The following is a 24986-nucleotide window of genomic DNA, read 5'->3' on the forward strand; positions in this document are numbered from 1 at the left end:
TTCGGCACGAGATCGTCTGCAAAGTCACCAAAGTCACGGCGTGCCAATGTCATCTGGCCGGAGCAAGCCTAGTCTCTGCCGAAGCGAGTGGCGGTAATTCGCCTTTCCTCACCGGAGCAACCCTGTCCAGTTACCTCACCAAAGTGAGCCTGCAAAGTTTCCTCACCGAGGTGGATCCGTCAGTTAATCCGCCGGAGGGAATCAAGAACCGCTGTCTACTGTTCCCAGGCCGAGTTGAGAGCTCGCCACTACCGGAGGCTCCAAGTCAAGTCCTGGCTCCGGGGGCATCCAAATACCCAGTCAAGCCCCGGCTCCGGCGGCATCCAAGTTCCGAGTCAAGTCCTGTCCTGGCGGTCTGTGATTCTTGTCCTTACTCCTTGTATCCTTTCCTCTGCCTTCTGTTTCCCCGCCTGAAGCCCTGTCTTGTCTTGCCGGTAACTCTCGCCTTGCCTGAAGTTCTCATCTGGCCTTGCTTTGCCAGAAGCCTTGCCTTGTCTTGCTGGTAACTCTCGCCTCATCTCACCTGCAGTCTTGTCCTTGGGCCACCCTGTACCTAGCTCCCTTCCTGTCCCTTGCCTCCGCCCAGGTAAGCTAGGCCATCTTGCTGTAACCTGCGGTTGGTTCTGTCCCTTCCTGTCCCTTGCCTCCGTTGGGTAAGCCAGGCCATCTTGCCGTAACCTGTGGTTGGTTCTGTCCCTTTTTGTCTCTTGCCTCTGTCGGGTGGTGATCCACGCCCTGCCCAGGAGTACCGCGCCCTGTCCAGGAGGAGCCTCTAGCTTCTGGCCTCCAGCCAAGCCTCTAGCCTCCTGCCTCCTGGCAAGCTTCAAGCCTGAAGACTCCAGCCTCCTGCCTCCTGCCTCCTGCCTCCTGCCAAGCCTTGGCTCAAGTCTCCTGCTTCCTGCCAAGCCTTGCTTCAAGTCTCTAAGACTCCAGCTTCATCTTGCCTGCCAGCCAAGCCTCGTCCTTGCCTAGTTCTGGGGTCCGAGCCAGAGGCAAGACCCAGGTACTGGGTCCTTGTCCAGTCTCTGGTTCGGAGTCCAAGCCTGGGCTCCTAGCTCTCTTGTCCAGTCCTGTTCCGGGTTCCTGGTTTTCGTGTCCATGTCCTTGCCCTCACCCTGTATCCTAGTCCTGTCCCTAGTCCTTCAATGTCTGTGTCTTGCACTTGGGTCCGTTCCTAGCCACCTCCCTATGACATTTCCAAAGACAGTGTTCATCGGTCCACAGTAAGAGGAAGTTGTCTACAAATGAAGGAAACTTAGTACTGTTGCTACTCTCCCTAGGAGTGGGCATCCTGCAAAGAACACATCAAGAGCACAACGTGCAATGCTGATAGAGGTGAAAAATAACCTAAGGTGACACCAAAAGACCTGCAGAAATCTCTAGAATGTGCTAAAGTCTCTGTTCATGTGACAACTATAAGAAAAACACTAAACAAGAATTATGTTCCTGGAAGGACACCACGGGGGAAACCACTGCTCTCCAAAAAAAAAATAGCTGCACATCTCTAGTTTGCAAAAGACTACCTGGATGTTCTACAATGCTTGTGGGACAATGTTCTGTGGATAGATGAGCCAGAAGTTGAACTTGTTGGCAGAAGTGCACATTGTTATGTCTGGAGGGAAAAGGGCACTGCACACCAACAGTAAAATCTCATCCCATCTGTGAAGCATGGTGGAGAGAGCATCATGGTTTGGGGCTGCTTTGCTGCCTCAGGGCTTGCAATCGTTAAGGGAACACTGAATTCAAAATTGTGTCAAGACATTTTACAGGAGCAGTCCATTACCTGAAGCTTAATAGAAGTTGGATAATGCTGCAGGACAATGATCCAAAAGACAAGAGTAAATCAACAACAGAATGATTTAAAAAGAAGAAAGTTCGTATTTTGGAATGGCTGAGTCAAAGTCCTGACCTTAATCATACAGAAACGTTGTGGAAGGACCTGAAGCAAGCGTTTCATGCAAGGATGCCCACCAACATCCCAGAGTTGAAGCAGTTTTGCAAGGAGGAACTGTCTAACATTCCTCTAGACTGATGTGCAGGGCTGATAATAGTCACTGGAAACATTTGTTTGAAGTTATTGCTGTACAAGGGAGTCACAGCAGTTACTGAAAGCAAAAATTCACATACTTTTCCCGAATAAGTACATATAATATTGGATCATTTTTCTCAATAAATAAATGAACAACTTTTTTGTGTTTTTTATTTAATTAAGTTCTCTTTATCTAGTTTTAGGACTTGCGGGAAGATTTGATCACATTTTAGTTCATATTTATGCAGAAATAAAGAAAATTATACAGGGTTCACAAACTTTCTAGCACCACTGTAGCTGGTCTGAGGGAGTACCTTATCGTTGCAAACTGAGACCCCATTCCTTCTCTCAGGAAGACGTTAAAGCATTATTACAAAAAAAAGAGAAGTTTTCTTTCTTTTTCTTGTTAATATTTGTCACTCGTTCAAGCATCAGAATGCAAGAGTGGGGGACCCACAATGTGCCTCTCCATTCAGTATGACCATGGCTAATCCACCCCAGGCTTCACTTCATCTTCTGTGCCAGGTCCCTACCTTCCTCAATTCCCAGATCCTTTGGAGATGCCACCAGTGATCCAGCCTCCTCAACCTACTGTGGTAAGCTATTCCAGAGATGCAGCTGCCTCCATGAGAAGGAATTCCTGCCACCTATGCTTCAGATGACCTCATTTGAGACTCTCCCACATGGAAACATCTCCATATCTACCTTGCCCTGACCCCATGAGATCTTGCCTCCCTCTAAACTGCAAAGAACATAGACCAAATGGTCACCTGGCAACCTTCTCATCCAAGGAATTAGTCCAGTAAGCATTTCTAACAATGAATTATGAGACAGTAGTTAGTGGAAGCATCGGATAAACAATTTAACTGCCATATTTCCAACAAGAGTGGCTACATTTCACAAGTACCTATTGGTTGTAACACACTTCAGAACATCTTGAGAGAGGTCTGAAAGGTGATATAGAAATGCACATCTGTCTTTACCCCAGGAAGAAACAGTCTTAATCACAGCCAATTATACAACAAGACTGAGGCTGGGCACCAACCTGACTACCTCCTCATATTCTGAGAACTATACAGGTGGAATAGAGAGCCCAGTGACGGGGGGGGGGGAGTTGGGCTTGGTAGGGCAGGAGGGAGATACACAAAGGGCAGAACCTTTCGTTGCTTTTTGATTACAAGCTGTCAATTTCCAACCAGTTTATTTCTTTGATGATCGTGCACTAAGTTATGTGGAGATTGTTGATATGAGAAGGAAAAAATGTAAAAGGAACTTGAGGGGGCAACATTTTTACACCAAGGGTGATATCCACGTAGAATGAGCTCCAGAGAAAGGCAGATGTTTGAAGAGAAAAGAATATGTTCCTCTGCGGAGGAAAAACTATTTTACTCTTTGGTACCTGCCTGTTTGCTTCAGTATCAACCTGTGGGATATTCTACGGTGGACTAATCTGAGAATAATTGCTCCTAGTTTGCATCTTATGCCTGACATTTGCTTCGTAACATCAGTACTAGGTGAAAGGTCAACTGTCCTCTTCCCACAAAGTTCAAAGTAAATTTATTAACATATATCACATATACATCACCATACATTACCCTGAAATTCATTTTCCCGCAGGCAATCACAGTAGAAGATAGAAATGCAATAGAATCAATGAAAAACTACTCACAAACAAAGACTGACAAACAATCCAATGTGCAAAATATATTATTATTAATAATAATAGAATCAGAATCAGATTTAATACCACTGACATATGTCATGAAGTTTGTTGTTTGTGGCAGCAGTACATAATAATAAAACTATAAGCTACAATAGGAAGTTTATAAAAAAAGAAAATCAAATTAAATAAGTTGTGCAAGACCAGAGGTAAATAGATACTGAGGAGGTGTTCATGGTTTCATTGCTCATTCAGAAATTTGGTGGCATAGGGCAAGAAGCTGTACCTGAAATGTTAAGTCTGTGTCTTCAGAGACTCCTGTACCCCCTGGATGCAGGGGAGGCTAATGTCCATGATGGAACTGGATGAGTTTACAACTTTCTAAAGCTTTTCCCGATCCTGTGCTGTGCCCGCGATCCCCTCCCCCATACCGAACAGTGATGCAGCTAGTTAGAACGCAAATTTCTACATCTGTAGAAGTTTGTGTGTGCCTTTGTTGACATACCAATTCTCCTCCAAATCCTCATGAAATATAGTGACTGTGTGCCTTCTTTGTAGCTGCCCAGGACAGATTCTCAGAGATATTGACACCCAGGAACTTGAAACTGCTCACCCTTTCCACTTCTGATCCCTCGATGAGGACTGGCGTGTGTTCCCTCGGCTTCCCCTTCCTGAAGTCCACGATCAGTTCCTTGGTCTTACTGATGTTGATGATGAGAGCAAATTTATTGGTGCGACACCACTCAACCAGCTGATCTATCTTGCTCCAGCATGCCTCTTTAATAACAGTAATAATAATAATAATAATAAGTGAGCCAATAATACTGAGAACATGAGTGGTATAGTTCTTGAAGATCAGTCTTTTGGTTGTGAAATCAGTTCACTACTGAGGTGAATAGTTATCCACACTGGTTCAGGAGCCTGATGGTTGAAGGGTAATAACTGTTCCTAAACCTGGTGATGTGGGACCTCAGGGTCCTGTACTTCCTGCCCGATGGCAGCAGCGAGAAGAGCTTGGCCTGGGTGGCGGGGTCTTTGATGATGCACGCTGCTTTCTTCTGGCAGCACTCCATCTAGATGTGGTCAAAGGTGGGGAAAGCTTTTCCTGTGATGGACTGGGCTGTGTCCATCATTTTTTTGTAGGATCTACAGATATTGCCTGATCCCTTAACTTCTGACTAAATATCAGACATTCATTTCATCCTTGGATTATGACACCTGGGTAGTCTCCACCCTGGTCACTCCCTCCTACCTTCTAGGAGAAGACACAGAAGCTGGAAAGCTCGATAGTGAGAAGAGAAGGTCATGAACAGCTTCTTCCCTATTGCTATTAGGTTCCTTATGGGTAGCCACCCACTCCTTAAAGCGAAAACACACACATGAAGTTCTGGAGAAACTCAACAGATCAGGCAGAATCCATGGAGAGGAATAAACAGTCAACATTTCTGGCCAAGGCTCTTCATCAGGACAGGGACAGTACTGTGGAAAAAGTCTTAGGGATGTATATAGAGCGAGGGTGTCTGAGACTTTCGTACAGTACCATATTTGTCAGTGTGGAGTGGGGCGCAAGTTTGTAAATCCGATGTGAGAGAAGGATGTTGGGGAATGGTGAGGGTGGAGTGCCGTGGGACAGGTGGCAGAGAAGGAGTGCCAGGGGTGAGGGAGGTAGTGCGGGTGCAGACACACCCAGCCCTGAGACACCAAGAAAGGTCATTTGATTCCAAACATTTGGTTTATTGATTACAGAATGTCTCTCTGGCGCGTCCCACTCCCTCCCCTCTCCCTTCCCCTTTTCCCAACCATGTTTCCCCTCTCGCTGCCCCCTTCCCACTCTCAGTCCACAACAGAGACCCAGATCAGAATCAGGTTTATCATCATTCATATATGTCATGAAATTTGTTTTTTTTTTGCAACAGTAATACAGTGAAAAACATAAAATTACTACAGCACTGTGCAAACATCTTAGGCACCTTTGCTATATATATATGCCGAAGACATTTGCACAGTACTGGATATGGCTAAGAAAAGTTTAGATGGATATGGGTCAAACACAGGCAATTGGCACTAACTTGGATGGAAATCTTAGTCGTCGTGGATCAGTTGGGCTGATAACCCAATAAGCCAATTACAAATGAGCTATCAAATGAGTTCTGCTTGTGGTTCTCCTGTGACTGGAAAGGAGAAGCTCTTAACCAAACTTCTTCCTTTTTCATGTGTTTACACAGTTGAATGTTCCTGCTCTGTCATCTCCCATTGCCCTGAAGCCACAGACTCTGGGTCAGAGCCTGTTGCCTGACAGAGATCCTCCTGTTCTTCCCTCCCTGGTCACTGCATAAGACCTAGGAGCAGATTTAGGCCATTTGGCCCACCAAGTCTGTTCCACCCTTCCATCATGACTGATTTACTATCCCTCTCAGCCCCATTCTCCTGCCTCTCCCTGTAACTTGTGATGCCCTGACTAACCAAGAACTGATCATCCTCTGCTTTAAATATACCCAATGACTTGGCCTCCACAGCCATCTGTAGCCATGAATTCCACAGATTCACCATCCTTTGTCTAAAGAAATTACTTCTCAACTCTGTTCTGAAGGAACTTCCTTCTATTCTGAGGCTGTGCCCTCTGGTCTTAGACTCCCCCGCTATAGGGAACATCCTCTCCAGATCCACTCTATCTAGGCTTTTCTGTGTGTTTCTCCACACAGCCATCTGTGGCAATGAATTCCACACATTCACAGCTTCCTACGTCTCTCATTCACCCCTTTCCCATCCATTCAATTGTGGGCACCTCCACACAGAACTCCTGTTTCGAAGTGGGTTCAGAGTCAGAGTCAGAGTCAGGTCAGTTTAATGTCAGATCACCAGTGCGCAATGTAATTCCTTGTGTGTGTGTGTAAGGCTCCTAGAGTAAACAGTATACGTGTATAAATATAATAATAAATACAGTAATGGGTGAAAAAGACTCACACCACCAGGTTCAGAAACAGTCATTACCCCTCAACCATCAGGCTCTTGAACTTAGAGGATAACTCCACTCACTTCCCTGGCCCATTACTGAAATGTTCCCACAACATATGGACCCACTTTCAAAAACTCTTCATCTCATATTCTCAATAGTTATTACTTATTTATTATTATGATTTCTTTCATTTTTGTATTTGCACAGCTTGTTGTCTTCTGCACTGCTCGAACACCCAAGCTGGTGCGGTCCTTCATTTATTCTGTCCTGGTTGTTATTCTATAGATTTATTGAGTATGCCTATAAGTAAATGAAGCTCAGTTGTATATGGTGACATGATTATAAATTTACTTTGAATTTTGAAGTACAGTGGTACAAACCGTCTAGTGCAAAAGTTAATGCTAAAGTGACAATAATGGAAGAGGGCGGCAGGTGGCGTAGTGGTTAACGTAACACTATTGCAACACCAGTGACGCAGGTTCAGTTCCCACCGCAGCCTGTAAGGAGTCTGTAAATTCTTTCCGTGACCACATGGGTTTCCTCCAGGTGCTCTGGTTTCCTCCCACATTCCAGAGATGTATTGGTTAGTCGGTTAGTTGTTCACATTGGTAGGACTAATCAAAATAGGACATATATGGTAAATGGTAGGGCATTGAAGAATGCTGTAGAGCAGAGGGATCTAGGAATAACGGTGCATAGTTCCCTGAAGGTGGAATCTCATGTGGATAGGGTGGTGAAGAAAGCTTTTGGTATGCTGGCCTTTATTAATCAGAGCATTGAGTATAGGAGTTGGGATGTAATGTTCAAATTGTATAAGGCCAAATCTGGAGTATTGTGTACAGTTCTGGTCACCGAATTATAGGAAAGATGTCAATAAAGCTGAGAGAGTACGGAGGAGGTTTACTAAAATGTTGCCTGGGTTTCATCTCCTAAGTTACAGAGAAAGTTTGAACAAGTTAGGTCTTTATTCTTTGGAGCGTAGAAGGTTGAGGGGGGACTTGATAGAGGTGTTTAAAATTATGAGGGGATTGATAGAGTTGACGTGAATAGGCTTTTTCCATTGAGAGTGCGGGAGATTCAAACAAGAGGACGTGAGTTGAGAGTTAAAGGGCAAAAGTTTAGGGGGAACTTTTTTACTCAGAGAGTGGTAGCTGAGTGGAATGAGCTTCCAGCAGAAGTGGTTGAGGCAGGTTCGATGTTGTTGTTTAAAGTTAAATTGGATAGATATATGGAGGGTATGAGTTCGGCACGGACTAGAAGGGCCGAGGTGGCCTGTTTCCATGCTGTAATTGTTATGTGGTTATATGTGGTTAAATGGGCAGGGTGGGCTTGTTGGTTTATGGAGTAGCTACCCATAAGAAGTCTGATAGCAGTGAGGAAGAAGTTGTTCTTGACCTTTTGCTCACCGGGGCTTTCAAGCTCTTCTATCTTCTCCTAGAAGGTAGAAAAGAGAAAAGGAAAGGGCTAGGGTGGAGGCATCCCTGACATCGTATCCCAAGGATTAAATGAATATCTTGTACTTAGAGGCAAAAACTAAACAACTTGCTGCAGGAATTCAAGGGTCAGGCAATATCTGTATAGGGAAGTAGACCATTGACCTTTCACCCTGCACTGATGCCAGGAGGCAAGTATCAGACATCAGATCCAAAACAGCAATTATTCTCAAACCAGCCCACCCTTGAATATCCCATTGGCTGATACAGGCATGTACCAAAGGGCGAAGTGATTTTTCCTCCGCAGAGGAACAAGTTGTTTCTTCTTCAACCATCAGTTCCCACAGGGTGATGATGGAAAGCCAAGGTTTGCATTTTAATGAGCATGAAGGGGAAAGTTAAGCAGAGCTCACGCCTGGCGCCACCCATTCTTGAATGCAGCATTAACCTCACCTGTACTATCTCTGCAGGCTGACCTGGTTAAGTCTGACATCAACAGTGCGATCACAGACCTGAAGAGCGGAAGAGCTGAGAGACCAAATGCCCTCAGGTGAGTTGCTGCAGCCGGTTGGGGGTTAGTGGAATAGATTGCTTTACAGCACCGGTAATCACCAATCGGGCCTCGATTCCCTCCAATATCGGTAAGGAGTTTGTGCATTCTCCCTGTGACTGTGTGGGTTTCCTCTGGGTGCTCCGGTTTCCTCCCACATCCCAAAGATGTACATTCCAAAAAAGCATGGTGACACTTGTGGGCTGCCCCCAGCACAATTTGTCCTACTTTGATTTGACACATGACACAATTCACTGTTTCGGTGTAAGTATGACAAATAAAGATTAGCTTTAATCTTTATTATTTGATTGTCTGACTCCCAGTAGTTCCCTACTCCACCACCACATCTTCTCAAGAATAAGTAAAACTAAAAGAGCTGCTGTAAGTACTCAGGTCAGGCAGCGCCTGTGGAGAGAGAAACAGATCAATATTTCAGGTTAAACACCTTTTGTACTGACGTGGGGTCCCAGACCTGAAACATTAACACTGTTCCTCTCTCAACATATGCTGCCTGACCCACTGAGTGTTTTCAACATTTTTTGATTTTGTTTCGGGTTTCCAACGTCTGCAGTTTTGAAAACTTTTTCACCCTCTCCTAATGTTCCCACAACTCAGTCAGTCTCAAACACATCTACCAACTCCCTTACAATCCATTTTGCCATTAGCCTATATCAGGGGATAATTTACACCAGCCAGTTTACCTCAGACTGTGGGAGGGCAGCAGAGCACCCAGGGGGAAACCTACATGGTCGTAAGGAGAGCATAGGGACAGCATTGGAGGTCGGGATTGAAGCCAGATCATTGGAGTAGTTCCATATCTGGGTTTCGGAAGGCATAGTAGCATTGCTAGTAGAGACTCAGTGGGCTGAAGGGCCTACAGCATCTCTGAAAACTCCATGGAACAGTTAACTTGCACCGAATAAGTTAAAGGGTAATTACTGATTGGTTTATTGTTGACACGTGGACTGGGATACAGTGAAAAGCTTTTGTCTGCAAACCATCCAGACAGATCTTTCTATATACAAGTACATCAGGATAATACAAAGTGAATAAAGTCTTACACGTGTTGGCGTGTGGCCAGGTGGTTAAGGCGTCGGTCTAGTGATCTGAAGCTCGCTAGTTCGAGCCTCAGCTGAGGCAGCATGTTGTGTCCTTGAGCAAGGCACTTAACCACACATTGGCCTGTGACAACACTGGTGCCAAGCTGTATCAGCCCTAGTGCCCTTCCCTTGGACAACATCGGTGGCGTGGATAGGGGAGACTTGCAGCATGGGCAACTGCCAGTCTTCCATACAACCTTGCCTAGGCCTGCGTCCTGGAAACCTTCCAAGGCGCAAATCCATGGTCTCACGAGACTAACGGATGCCTATAAAATAGAAAATGTACCTATCTAAGAGCCTCTTAAAAGACCCTATTGTATCCGCCTCTATCACCTTCGCCGGCAGTGTATTCCACGCACCCACCACTCTCTGTGTGAAAAACTTACCTCTGACATCCCCCTGTACCTACTTCCAAGCACCTTAAAACTCTGCCTCTTGTGTTAGCCATTTCAGCCCTGGGAAAAAGTCTCTGACTATCCACACGTTCAATGCCTCCCATCATCTTATACACCTCTATCAAGTCACCTCTCATCTTCTGTTGCTCCAAGGAGAAAAGGCCAAGTTCACTCATCCATTTTCTTGCAGACATTTACAGGAAATGTAAAGAAATACAATAGAATCTATGGAAAAGAACGTACATAAACAAAAACAGATAGGTAAACAATGGGCCAGAGGGCCAATCCCTGATGGCAGACGGTGATGCGTTCATGTTGCCCTTCTTTCTAGAGTGAACAAAGAGAGGATGGACGAACAAGAAAAACTGCCTCCCTCCCCTCCAATGAAGATGGCCCCCAAAGCCCCAATGACCTACAACCCCATGAACAAGTTCCAAGGCTCCTTTATGGCTCCACCATTGCCGACTGCCGCTCTGGGTGTGGCTGGTAAGGAACTCACTTGTTTTCGTTTCATCCGGTGATCTCCTGGAAGCAGATCCCTCGCCCTCGATTGCCCAAGCCTTTGGCAAGTCCCGCTCATCTCTGAACTCTGTCCTCTTCCAGTCTCCTTTCATGTCACACCCTACCCATCACCGCCCAGGTCTTCCGTGATGATAAAATGATTGGTGGAAGGGCGGGCAGTGTTGAGGAATAAGGGAGTCTGCGGAAGTGGCAGATGGAATATAGTGTAGGGAAGTGTATGGTCATGCACTTTGGTAGAAGGAATAAAGGTGCAGACTGTTTTCTAAACAGGGAGTGAATTCAGGAAATTGGGATTCCCTAAGGGTGAACTTGCAGGCTGAGTTGATAGTAAGGAAGGCAAATGCAATGTTAGCATTCATTTTGAGGGAACTAGAATACAAAAGCAAGGATGTATTACTGAGGATTTTTAAGGCATTGATCAGACCATAGTGAGTAGTTTTGGGCCTCTTATCTAAGAGAGGATGTGCTAGCATTGGAGAGGCTCCAGATAAGGTTCGTGAGAACGGTCACAGGAGGAGATGAGGTATGAGGAGTGTTTGATGGCTCTAGCCCTATACTCTCCAGAGTTCAGAAGAATGAGGACAGAATCTCATTGAAACGTATTGAGTATCGAAAGGCCTAGATAGAATGGATGTGCCGAGGATGTTTCCAATAGTGGGGGGAGTCTAGGGCCAGAGGGCACAGCCTCAGTATAGAAGGACGTCCATTTACAACAGAGATGGGAGGAATTTCTTTAGCCAGAGGGTGGTGAATCTGTGGAATTCATTGCCACAGACGGCTGTGGAGACCAAGTCATTGAGTATATTTAAAGCGGAGGTTGATAGGTTCTTGATTGGTAAGGACATCTAAGATTATGAGAAGGCAGGAGAATGGGATTGAGAAGGGTAGTAAATCAGCCACGATGGAATGGAGGAGCAGACTCGATGGGCTGAATGGCCTAATTATGCTTCTATGTCTTATGGTGATCTGGTCATTTCATCTGATGATCCCTTGGTCAGGTTTCCCGTCATTTGTACTCTGTGAACAGATCGCCAAAACGCGATTGCCCATGCTTCAGCAAGTCTGCTCCACCCTGAGCTCTGTCCTCTTCTGGTCTCCTTCCATTTCTCGCCCAACCCCTTGCCTGCCAGGACTTCTACAACCTGCCACCATCATGCGGCTGGCTAGAAACTCAGCACAAGGCAGAAAGTCCTGATGGGATCCCTCACCACTAACGCTTCTCTCCTCCCCCCACCCTCACTCCATGGAACTCCGAGGACCTTCACCCAACACCTTGTCCTGCTTCGCCCGGGCTGTCAATGTCTTGTTTTAGTTGCAGAATCGAATGGAGCTGATAAGAGTGCTGAGGACATGACAGAGCAGAGAACGGCACGCGAGGTGGTGAGTTCTTTCTTCAGCTGCTCTGAGCGTCGATGGACCAGGTCTCAGAATCTTGAACCGCTCCCCCAATCCCAGATGGGTTGTCTCCGCAGCAAAAGACAATTTGGCTTGTTGAGCCCGATCTACCTTTAAGTTGGATCAGAGCTGATCGTGGTCTATTTGTCTCCCACTTTAGCTCCTTAAATTTTCCAACCTTTGCACCTCAGGTTGATTGTTGGGCAAAAATTGCCTGTCATCTCCCAGCTGCTGTGAATTTTGTGTGGAAAGAAAGTTTGTATGAAGTGGCTCCTAACGTCCATGGTAGTGTATCAGTTTGTGTAACGGTATTACGCACCAGCGACCTGGGTTCAATCCCGCCACTGTCTTGTGAAGAGCTTGTACATTCTCCCCGTGACCGCATGGGTGTCCCCTGGGTGCTCCAGTCCCGCTCCCCACCCCCCCCCCCATCCCATAGACATACAGATTGGTGGGTCATGTGAGTGTAAATGGCCAGTACAAACTCATTGGGCCAGAAGGACTGTATAACTGAATAAAAGTAAAATCAACCTTCAAATTATGTCTCCCTGTATTAACCAATTTCACCTTGTGGGGGGAAGAAGTCTTTGGCTCTCCACTCAGTCAATGCTTCTCATCATCTTGTAGCACCCCTCCCCCCCATCAAGTCACCTCTCATCGTCATTCACTCCAAAGAGAAAAGCCCTAGCTCGCTCAGCCTATCTTCATAAAATGTGTTAACCTAACCAAGCAGCATCTTGGTAAATCTCCTCTGAACCCCCTCTAAAGCTTCCACATCCTTCCTATAATGAGATGACCAGAACTGGACTCAATAATCTAAGTATAGTCCAACAAGAATTTTACAGAGCTGCAACACTACCTTGTGGCTCATGAACTTAATCCCCCTGGGGTATCCAAAGGATCTGAGTTGGGCGAGTTGGTGGGTGATGGGAGCAAGTTGATTGGCAGAGAGGTGGGTAAGGAAGACAGCCTGTCCAGTTTTTTGGATCTTGTTGTTGATGAATTGGCATAAGTTCATTACAATTGAGCCAATGCTCCAAACGTACTTCACAGCTGACAGGTAGTGTAGTAGACCTGAATTCAGAGGAAGAACCATGAACTTGGACTGGGCGACAAGAACTGGGAAGGGTAAGAGTGGTGGGAGTTGTGGCGAGGAGTGGTTGGGGATGGTCCCGTGTGAACGGATGCAGATATGGGTGGATGAGGGGATTAGGCGGTTAGGAGAGGGGCAGGAATGCTAATGGAGATGTTGGGGCCTCTTTGTCAGACTGTAACTGAGCTCTGCATCTCCCTTCCCTTCAGATGATCTTGAACCACACCTTCGACGATATCGAGGGCTTCATGGCAAGGCTCCAGAAAACAGCCGAAGCATTCAAGATTCTGGACCAAAGGAAGAAGAGCAGAATGGGCCGGAAGAAGACCCCAAAGGAAAGTGGAGGTGGGTGACTCCTCGTCCACACTCCGCCATGCCCTTAGTGGGGAGACTGTCCTGTAGAAGCACAACAAATTCCTCCTGAGGTTTCCATTGCTGAAGGCTTTACAGTGGCTCCTTGTCTCAGAAAGAAAACATTTTGTCTGGATGCACCATGGATCTGCATGGGAACTCAGTCCCTCACAGGAGCTAGCCTCCCTTCCAAAGACTCTGTCTGTACTTCTTGCTGTCTTAGCAAAGTAGTCAGCATAATCAAAGACCTCACTCACCCCTGACATTCTCTCTTCTCCCCTCTCCCATTGGGTTGAAGATTTAAAAGAACATCTCAAGAACAAAATCTATCCCACTATTATCGGACTCTAGAATGGATTGCTTGTACGATAAGATGGACTCTTGGCCTCACAATCCAGCTTGTTATGAACGTGCACTTTTTCAGATTTTACACTTTATTCTGCATGGTTTTACCTTATTAGCTCAATGGAATGCATAACGATTTGATCTGAGTGAAGGACTGAGGACCAAATTTATTCACTGGATACATTCTTCTTGTATTAGGAATTTGCTGTGGTGCGCTGGTCAGGGTGTGACATACAACAAAAACAACATTCAACAATTATAAAGAATTAATATTTTAAAAATACCTTAGAGGTTAAAGTACAGATATGGAATAAAATGTACATAATACATAAATACCAGCATGTATTACAATCATAAACAACTTTATAAAAATGGTTTAAAGTTATTACAGTGCAGTGATGGAGTAATAGATAGAGGGGGCTGGGGGTTAACTAGAATGGTTGATCAGATTAATTGTCTGGGGAAAGAAATTTTTAAATTTAATGAACAGTATGCAAGACATGCTCTTCACTGTATTTTAGCAGTTCTGACAATAATAAACCAGTACAAATCACCCAGGCAAATAGATCTAGGTAGACTATTCACCCTTCTCCTTCTATAAGGTGTTCCTTAAGATCTCCAGCTTTCACTGGGGATCTATATACCATGTGACGGCTAATGGGATGAGTTACAATGGGAATCATGGTCAGACAGTGTGGGATGAAGAGCCTAATCTTGTGCTGTTGTATGTTCGATGTTCTGGGAATGCAAAAGGGGATGAAACCGGGTTTCACAAAAGCCTTATTCCACAGAATGAGGCCATTGGGCCCACTGAGTCTATGCCAGCTCACGGTAGAGTAAACCCACCAATCCCCTCCACCCGTGCTATCTCTGCCTTTGACTAAAACACTTTAACCTGAATTCCTTCTTGATTTCAGAGGGACTCCTGACACTGAGAGCTCGACCCCCAAGCCATGAGGAGTTTATCGAAATCTTTCAGAAGTACAAGTATTCTTTCAGCCTCCTGGTAAGCGACGCATCGAGGAGGGAGCCGCAAAGCTCTCGGAAGGGCTCAGGCTGGGGTCTGTGTCTTTGACCATCGTAACTGCTGGGAGTGCTGAACACTCCTCAGGGTGCCAGCGTGGAAAGTACAACCTCCTGACACCAGTCTTGGAGCCTGCAGAGGCTTGAAGTCAGTGAACAGTGTGTGTTGCTCAGATTTCCAGCATCTGCAGATTTTTCCTGTTAGTGTTCGTCTCCTCATTTAGGTAAAGATTTTAAGTAAGACTCCAGGTAAAACAGCAGAGACTGGAAATCTGAAATATTAACTGAAAATATTAGCGGGTAGCGTGGTAGGTTAGTGGTTAGTGTAATGCTTTACAGTTCTACTAGTCGGTTCAATTCCTGCCACTCTCTGTAAAGAGTCTGTACGTTCTCCCCATGATCATGTGGGGTTCCTCTGGGGGTTTCCGGTTTCCTCCCGTGTTCCAAAGATGTACGGGTTAGGGTTAGCGGGTTGTGGGCATGCTATGTTGGCGCCAGAGGTGTGCTGACTCATGTGGGCTGCCCCCAGCACGTCCTCGGACTCTTTGGGCTGTTGATGCCAACGACTCCTTTTACTGCATGTTTTCACACTTCACTGTCATGTGACAAGTAAAGCTAATCTTTAATCTTTTCCCTCGTGTTGGGGGAATCAACAATGAGGGGCAAAGCTTTAAGGGGAGAGGGGAGAGATTTAAAAAGGTTAAGTGCCAAATCTAAATACCAGGAGCACTCAGCTGGTCAGGCAGCACCTGTGGAGGGAGAACCAGTGTTGACGATCCTCCATCTAATGTGGGGTCTTCAACCTGAAATGTTTGTTGCGTTTCTCCCCCCACCAGCATGTTCCATTTTTATCAAGCACATCGATCTCCTTATCTAAGGGCGGGTGTTACTGGCCTTGAGGGAAGGTTCACTGGACTGATCCCTGGAGTGTGCGGCTTGTCTTCTGAGCACAGGTAGGACTTGTACTTACTGGAGCTGGGAAGAATGAGGAAGACATTCAGGTCCAGATCCAGATCCTGGTTCTGATTCAGATCCAGATCTTGATTTAGATCCAGGTCCTGATCCTGGTCTTGATCCAGATTCAGATCCAGGTCCAGGTCCTGATTCAGGTCCAGATCCAGATCCAGGTCCTGGTTCTGATTCAAATCCAGATCTAGATCCAGATTCAGATCCTGATTTAGATCCAGGTCCTGATCCTGGTCTTGATCCAGATTCAGATCCAGGTCCAGGTCCTGATTCAGGTCCAGATCCAGATCCAGGTCCTGGTTCTGATTCAGATCCAGATCTAGATCCAGATTCAGATCCTGATTTAGATCCAGGTCCTGATCCTGGTCTTGATCCAGATTCAGATCCAGATCCAGGTCCTGATTCAGGTCCAGATCCAGATCCAGGTCCTGGTTCTGATTCAGATCCAGACCTAGAAACAGATTCAGATCCTGATTTAGATCCAGGTCCTGATCCTGGTCTTGATCCAGATTCAGATCCAGGTCCAGGTCCTGATTCAGGTCCAGATCCAGATCCAGGTCCTCGTTTTGATTCGGATCCAGATCTAGATCCAGATCCAGATCCTGATTTAGATCCAGGCCCTGATCCTGGTCTTGATCCAGATTCAGATCCGGGTCCAGGTCCTGATTCAGGTTCAGATTCAGGTCCAGGTCCAGGTGCTGATTCAGATTCAGGTCCCGGTTCATTTATTTCTCATGTGTATCAAAACATACAATCTTTTTATGAAATCCTGATAAAGGGCCTTGGCCTAAAGTGTCAACTGTTTGTTCCTGTCCATAGATGCTGCCTGACCTGCTGAGCTCCTCCAGCACATTGTGTGTATTGCTCTAGATTCCAGCATCGGCAGTACCTCTAGTGTCTGTACAGTGAAATACATCGTTCATGTTAGCAACCAACACACCCAAGGATGTGCTAGGGGCAGCCCACGAGTGTTGCCACACATAATGTCCAGCAGAGCAACACAAACAAAAGCAACAATAAAACAAAACAACAGCAAAACAAGCCCCCTTTAGTACCCTCCCACAAACCCACCCACTCCCACACACACACACACACAAGACTCCAACCTTAGGACAGGGCTCCAGCCTCCAGTGGACTTGGTGGACTTGTGGACTCATAGACATTGGGTCTTTGACTTGCAGACAAGCACGCCCATGACTTCGGCCATCGGATCTCCACTTCCAGACCAGTGCAACGCTTTCTCTTACAATGGGACAAAACTGCCCATGTTTTTCTTTGACCACTGCCCCATGCAGTGTTTGAGAGGCAGGTACGCAGGTTTCAGTCCCTCTCTGACTATTTCCAAAGGCCCACCAGCATTTCTGTTCATAATTCACCCCAATGTGGTTGTCCTAGTGTGTTCCTCACCCCAAACTGTCATATTCTTTTTTTCCTTCAACTTGCCCTTGCCCTTTCCAATTCTCCTATCATGCACCACAGTCAGGGTATTTTACAATTGCCAATTAATCCAACAGCCTGCTCGTCTTTGGGACCTGAGAGGAAATGGAACACCAGTGATGCTTTGCAGCAAGCATGCAGCTTCTGCAGGGCTGAGCAGCTGGGAATGCTGCAGCTCAGAACGTATGTACTGGGAATTCTGCAGCAGGAACCATATTGTTAGGAACCATGCCGCTGGGAATCCTGCAGCAATCAGGGCAAAACCTTCCTGCTGATATCCTAAGGATAAATTTTCCTGAGTTTTGTGATTATTTTTTGTTGGGGAGGGGAATCTCAACGAATAGTTGGTGCTAAGTATAGCTCCCCAAACTAAGGTGAACTCTGATATCTGGGCTAAAATTCTCACACAGATCCTCAGCAGATAAGCTCAATCACATTCTATTCAATCGTATTCCTTCATCTCTGTTGCGTCACTCAACCTGTTACCCTGAGCAACCAGCCTGAACCAATGGGATTGCGGGATATCTTGTGCAATTCTTACCTGGAAATTGAGTTTAAATCATTTCTATTTCTCTCTCTCCTCTCTCTCACTCTTTCTCACTCTTGCTCAAACTCTCTCTCGCGCCCTCTCACCCTCTCTACCTCTCGCTCTCTATCTCTCTACCTCTCTCTCTCTCTCTTTCCCAACTCTGTTTGCTATCACTCTCTGCATTTTTATCTTTTTCTGCCTTTGTCACTCTCTTGCTCTGACTTTTTGTCTATCCCCCTCCCTCCCCCCTCTCTCCCCCTCCCTCGCTGTCGCTCTCTCTCTTTGTGTATGTCAGTCTCATCTAAGTGGCAGGACAGGTAAATCATCAGATCAAAACTGTCCATAATTCATTACAAGCAAGATTCAATCCATCTTGCTGAGCATTTGATGATTAACGGGAGTGAAGGAAATAATGCCTGGTCTTATGTGCAAACATTCTGTGTGTTGCTTACGGTATAATGATGTGAGAGTTGACAGAGAGGTCTTTTTAAAATTTATTCCTTTTTCAAATCAGGGCAGAATCAACACTTACCCCTGAGTGCGCTGAGGGGCTGCTGGTGGGCAGCCGTCTTGAGCTTCTGGGGAGTATGCTCGCCACATTGGGGAGGCGAGTTCCAGGGGCTAGACCCAGCAATGATGAAAGAACGGTGGTGTGTGACTTGGAGAGTGGAATCTGTAGGTGGTGGTGTGCGTCTGTGCCTGCTCCCTCTGGACCTCCCTGGTGGTCAGGGTGGTGAGTTTGGAAGATGTTGTTGGAGAAGTCCAGGCAAAGAACTATAATGCCTCATCTTAACAGCGGGCTACCCCCAATGAAGTCGTCCATCCCCCACTAGCACTGACCTTGATCACACTGAACACAAGACAATCAGAATCAACCTTATTTTCACTGACGTATGCTGTGCAATATATTATTTTGTGGCAGACATAAAATGACAGTAAATTACAAAATAAATGATTCATAAGGAAAGGTCTGGGCAGGTCGGTGGTGTAGTGGCATCAGCACTGGACTTGGAGGCAGATGGTCCTGAGGTGGAACCCGGCCGAGTCCCTACCTCGTCAGCGGCAGTCTCCTTCCATATCTTGCCACGAAAACCCTATGAACAACTACACTATCCATGGGGTCGCCGTGAGTCGTCGGCGACTCAGCAACAACAAAGAAAGGTCTAACGAGGTAGTGTTCGTGGGTTCACGGACCATTCAGAAATCTAATGGTGGAGGGGGAGAAGCTGTTCCTAAAACATTGAATGTGAATCTTTAGGCTCCAGTACCTCCTCCCCGACGGTAGTCCCTGATAGTGGGGGTCCTTAATAATGGATGTGGCCTTGAGATACTGCCTCTTGAAGATATCCCTGGACTGGGGAGGGTTGACCCTGTGATGGAACAGGTAGAGTTTATAAGCTTCCACAGCTTTTTCCGATCCTGTGCATTGCTGTCTCTCTACCAGATGGTGGTGCAACCAGTTAGAATGCTCTCTACCGTAGGTCTGTATCAGTCTGCTGCAGTCTTTGGTGTACAAGATAGCAGGAATAAAGAAGAAAAGGGGCCTGGGTGATGACATAAAGGGAGAGGTCAAACCGGGGAGAATCAGGCGAAGGCATTTGACTGAGGATTTCTCTTCTCCAGGCACGAGTGAGGAACCACATCATCAACCCCAGTGCGACTGAGCTCATCCACTTTCTGTTTGGACCGCTGGAAATGGTGAGTAGCGGGCCAATCTCCAGCCATTGCTTCTTTTGCAGGGCGAAGCCGATCCCCACGCACCCTGTGCAGCGGAGCCAACCCCCACACTCCCCTCACACCCTACACGATCCTCATGCTCCCCTCGCACCCCAAACAATGGAGCTGGTCCCCATGCACCCCACATGGTGGAACAGCTCCCGCACGCCTTGTGCGTTGAAGCAGAACCATGCCCCACATCCCCTGCATGATGGAGCCAACCGTTCCCCATCCCCCCTCCTCACTGATCCATCCTGCATAAGGGCATAAGAACATAAGAAATAGGAGCAGGAGTCGGCCATCTGACCCATCGATCCCACTCCGCCATTCAATAAGATCATGGCTGATCTGGCCTTGGACTCATCTCCACCTACCTACCGTTTCTCCATAACCCTTAATTCCCCTACTACGCAAAAATCTATCCAAACATTGGGCAGAGAATTCCATGGATTCACCACTGTCTGGGAAAAGCAGTTGCTCCTCATCTCCGTCCTAAATCTACTCCCCCAAATCTTGAGGCTATGTCCCCTAGTTCTAGTCCCACCTATCAGTGAAAACAACATTCCTGCCTCCATCTTTCATAATCTTATATGTTTCTATAAGATGTCCTCTCATTCTTCTGAACTCCAGTGAGTACAGTCCCAGACAACTCAATCTCTCCTCATAGTTTAACCCAGGTTCTTTTGAATGAACCTGGTGAACCTCCTCTGCACTGCCTCCAAAGCCAGTATATCCTTCCTCGTGCTGGGGGAATGGTCACCAGCCAGTCAGACTCTTAGGCCAGCAACCTTACTATCTTCCATCCCCTCCCTCCTTCACATCCCTTGGCACACTCGGCAGAAGGGTCGGCTACCAGACAATGGAGTTGGGTCCTCTGGAAGATTGTGCCCAAGCTGTGGGGTTTGTATGAGGGGTGAAGACAGGAGGTACCTTCCAGTCTCTGCTGCTGGGTTCATTTACTGCAGCCAGCTGCTGTAGGTATATGGCACGGACACAGACACTTCAGCCCATCGAGTCCATGCTAGCCACTAAGTATCCGTTACTTAGTCCAACACTAATCGACATCAGGAGCAGAGCAGTGGGAATCCTGCTGTGTTCGAAAGTTCAGAGTAAATTTATTATCAAATGTGCGTATGTCGCTATATACAACCCTGAGATCCATTTTCTTGTGGGCATACTCAATAAATCCTATAACCATAACAGAATCAATGAAAGACCGCACCCAACAGGGCTGACAACCGGTGTGCAAAAGACAACAGACTGTACAAATATAAAAAGAAAGAAAGAAAAAACAAATTATTTATTAATTTATTGAGATACAGTGTGGAGCGGGCCCCTTTCTGCCCTTTGAGCCATTCCCCCCCCCAACCCCCCCCAGCAATCCCCAACTAGCATAATTACAGAACAATTTACATTGACCAATTAATCTCCCAAACAACAATAATAATAATATTATGGAACATGAACAAGGTATACATTGTCCCAATAGTAATATCTACAACTGGTATCATCCCAAAGGCTCTACACAATAGATTAAACAATGAGGCTACACAACAATATCCATGTGAGTCACAATGCAAAACACCACTAGACTAGTCCAAAGGTTGCCAGCAATTGAGAAATTAGTGTGCCTGGCTATGCCTGTACCTCAAGTTTTACCAGCTTGAGCGGAGAGAAAAAGTATAATAAATAAGCAATGAATATTGAGAATGTGAGATGAAGAGTCCTTGAAAGTGAGCCGGTAGGTTGTGGGAACAGTTCTCTGTTGGGGTGAGTGAAGCTGAGTGAAATTACTTTGCCCTGATCCTGTTGCAGATGGTACAGGCCACGGGTCTGGACATTGCCAAGTCAGTGGCTACCCCGTTCCTGACCAACGATGCGGTCCATCTTCTGGGCGTCACACTGACCGAGGCAGAGAAGACGCAGTGGCATTCGCTGGGCGAGTACTGGACAAAGCCAAGGTAGGAAGCACAAGGGACGGTCCCAGGGGCTCATTGCTGGTCCCTGTACGCCAAGGTACAGAGGCACAAGAAGTTCTCAAGAACAGGATAAAACCTGAGGCTGAAATTGAAGGATTAAAGAGGCCAGCAGCAGTCAAATGAACATCCAAGATCATTCTTAACCTTTCTCAAAGGTGGCTTATTCAGTGATTACAGGACCATGTTAGTACAATTTAACAGTATGTCACAATACACAGTGTGGTCACTCAGTATTAGAGAACGAGGGGATGTATCCTGTGTGGTCACTCGGTGCAGTGTGAGGGATGTATCCAGTGTGGTCACTCACTGGCAAAAAGTTCTTCATCTCACACTCTAAATGAATCTGGTGGGGTGACCATCGTTCGTGGCTTTGCGTGAGACATCTCTCTCTCCGAGGACTTCCCAAATCAGGAGAAAGTATAAAGCTCGTGATGAGTTTCCCATATTCCCCACCAGCGATGCCATCCCCAAGTAGGAAAGATCCGAGCAGCCCAGGAAATCCTGCTCCTGAATTTCTCCATGGTCCAGGGCTCCTGAAAAATGAGGGGAATCTACCAGGGGTACTTTGTTAGTTTTGATTCAGTTATTGCGCACCCCCAGTGGCTCTGACCCTCTGGGTCGTCCCAGGACATTTCAGGATGAACCATAGTGGACCTGGAGTCTAGACTGGGGTAAGATTGGGGTATTCATAAACCAATGGGTGTTTATGTCAATCTGTCAATTCCAAGGTCATCTTTACAGAAATTATTAATCTGAATTTAAATTCCACAACTGCTGTGGTGGGAGTTGAACTCAAATCTCTGGACCCTTAGTCTGGATCTCAGGATGAACCATCCAATGATTCATCTGGAGATGGTAACCAAGGGCTGGGATCTCAGCAGGAATAGAACCAGAGGGGAGGGGGAAAAGGTGATTACGGGGTTGATGGGGGCATCCAGAGGGAAAGGGGAGGGGAGGAGGACAGATTCAGAGAGCCTCAATGGACCAAATGGCCACGTTAGCCCATCAAACGTGGTACAGTCTTCCCTTCTGATCTGTGGGTTGGGCTGGGGCTTGACAGGGACCACTCACCCCCGTCCCATGGGTATGCATGCACTAGGAATGCAGGCAGCCTGGGGAAGACTGGCAGAGAGGCTGGACTTGCTCACCCATCCACTCCTGTCAGTGGGAGGCACCAGCCTCTTGGCCAGGAGCAACTGACAGCCTCATTTGGCCACAAGTTACCCACTCTTCTGGGGGAGGGGTGAGTGGGTGACAGAGGCTCGGGCTGGATTTCCTTATCTGGTGAGGTACCAGGGCTGGTGGAGGGAACTTGAACACAAGATCAGTCAGTCAGTCAGTGGGTCCCGAACCAAATCCGGGTACAGCCTCTCCTCCAGTTTGTTCTCGCTGGCTGCCTTGGCACCGCCCGCCGCCGTCCCCGCCGAACTCGAGCCCGAAGCCGTGTCAGCCTCCAGCCACGGCCACTTCTTCGAGCTCGGCCCTTCCTTAGGTGGAGGACTTGGGCAGGTCCAGGCACACGGTGCAGCACCCGAGTTCATCATGTCTCTTCTAACTAGGGGCATAGCATACGATTCGTAGATACGTGGTGAGGCTTTAATCTCTTCTATGGAAGATGGCCGTTGGCTCACAAGGCGCTCATCCGCCCTTTGTCAGGTCTTGTTTTTTATTTCAGTCCTGCTGGGTGTCCTCTCACCCTCCTCACCAATCTAGTCCAGTGGGGGAGCCGGCCCAAGTCGCCGACCACTCGACCACGGCCCCTGGCTGAGCGCTGGGTGCCCACCCCCCACCGAATCTCTCCGATCATCCGGCGCCCGACTAAAAACCATGGTTGAGCGGCTGGGGACCAAACCAGAAATCAGACCAAAGCCAAGATACCCGCTGCTAAAGATTAAAAAATTAAGATGGAAGACTATAGATTGTCTTTATTTGTCAAATATACCTCAAAAGATTGAAACATACAGTGAAATGTTGCTTGAATGACCAACATAGTCTGAGACCGTTCTGGGGGCAGCCCACACGTGGTGCCATGTTTCTGGTGCCAACAACTTCCAAACCCTAACCCGCATGTCTTTGGAATGTGGGAGAAAACCGGGGACCCAGTGGAAACCCACCTAGTCCGAGAGAATGTACAAATTCCTTTCAGGTGGCAGTAGGAAATGAACCCCTGTTGCTGGCGTTGTAAAGTGATACACTACTGTTTTGCCTTCGCTTGGGAAGAGACAGCGGAATGTCCTACACCTCCAGGACTTGGTGTAGCTCAGCCTACTGCCCACCGTGCGAATCTGATCACGCCATCTGTCCTCCTCTCCAACAGGCTGGAGTGGCCCCCCGAGCACTGGGGAAGCCCCTACAACATCCGGTTCCAGTCGGGCTGGACCCCCGATGACCTCGACCCAAACGGGGTCCCGTGGGAGGATCCCGTGGAGTTGCAGCATAAACACGAGCTTCTCCGCATGCAGGTACGGAAGGGGCATCAGCTCCTAGTGGCCCAGTCCCCAGGGCTCCCAGTATCTGTCATGGGTGCTGGTCCTCAGCTCTTGGTCCCTGGAGAAGTGAGATGGGTTGGGAGGGGGTGGTGTTGGTTTACATCCCAGGATTGGGCTTCCTATGGTTCTCCCTGTACCCTCCTTTGTAACACCATTAGGTGTGTTGGCTTAGGGTGCAGAATTGTCATTTTTCTAGTATTTTTCTTGTAGTTTAGCTTTCCTATGCTTATAATTTTTATATAGTTACCTATATATGTGTAATTATTCAGTAAATTTCTGAAGAATAGCTTTTATTTGTCACATGGCACATATTCACAAATTTCACATCATAGCAGACAGTAATAATATATCTGATTCTGATTGGTTATATTGTTGGTGATTGTGGGCTGCCATTCCATTGCTGCCCTCTAGGTGGCGGCACTGAGTACCCAATGCCTGACTTTGAGCTCAGTGCCGCCACCTGGTGGGGTAAATGGTAGTGCAGTTCAAACAACAGGAATTCTGCAGATGCTGGAAATTCAAGCAACACACATCAAAGTTGCTGGTGAATGCAGCAGGCCAGGCAGCATCTCTAGGAAGAGGTGCAGTCGACGTTTCAGGCCGAGACCCTTCGTCAGGACTAACTGAAGGAAGAGTGAGTAAGGGATTTGAAAGTTGGAGGGGGAGGGATGGAGCCAAGAGCTGGACAGGTGATTGGCAAAGGGGATATGAGAGGATCATGGGACAGGAGGCCTAGGGAGAAGGAAAGGGGGAGGGGGGAAAACCTAGAGGATGGGCAAGGGGTATAGTGAGAGGGATAGAGGAAGAAAAAGGAGAGAGAGAGAAAGAATGTGTGTATATAAATAAATAACGGATGGGGTACGAGGGGGAGGTGGGGCATTAGCGGAAGTTTGAGAAGTCAATGTTCATGCCATTAGGTTGGAGGCTACCCAGACGGAATATAAGGTGTTGCTCCTCCAACCTGAGTGTGGCTTCATCTTTACAGTAGAGGAGGCCATGGATAGACATGTCAGAATGT

At 47.0% G+C, this 24986-nt stretch overlaps 1 protein-coding gene across 4 annotated transcripts in view; it reads left to right on the top strand.

Annotated features, from left to right (window-relative positions):
* Window positions 1–24986, top strand: part of LOC140204938 (epidermal growth factor receptor kinase substrate 8-like protein 1) — a 117043-nt gene that overhangs the window by 76502 nt on the left and 15555 nt on the right. For 3 of the 4 annotated variants that reach the window (XM_072271921.1, XM_072271920.1, XM_072271923.1), the window contains 8 exons: window positions 8549–8628; window positions 10455–10609; window positions 11958–12025; window positions 13343–13478; window positions 14747–14835; window positions 19408–19482; window positions 21316–21461; window positions 23797–23941. In XM_072271921.1, the coding sequence (XP_072128022.1) occupies window positions 8549–8628; window positions 10455–10609; window positions 11958–12025; window positions 13343–13478; window positions 14747–14835; window positions 19408–19482; window positions 21316–21461; window positions 23797–23941 (894 nt within the window). The remainder of the gene's footprint in view (window positions 1–8548; window positions 8629–10454; window positions 10610–11957; window positions 12026–13342; window positions 13479–14746; window positions 14836–19407; window positions 19483–21315; window positions 21462–23796; window positions 23942–24986) is intronic. The other variant, XM_072271922.1, reaches the window with a different exon arrangement.

The sequence above is a fragment of the Mobula birostris genome, chromosome 11, assembly GCF_030028105.1.
Source record: "Mobula birostris isolate sMobBir1 chromosome 11, sMobBir1.hap1, whole genome shotgun sequence".
Taxonomy (NCBI): domain Eukaryota; kingdom Metazoa; phylum Chordata; class Chondrichthyes; order Myliobatiformes; family Myliobatidae; genus Mobula; species Mobula birostris.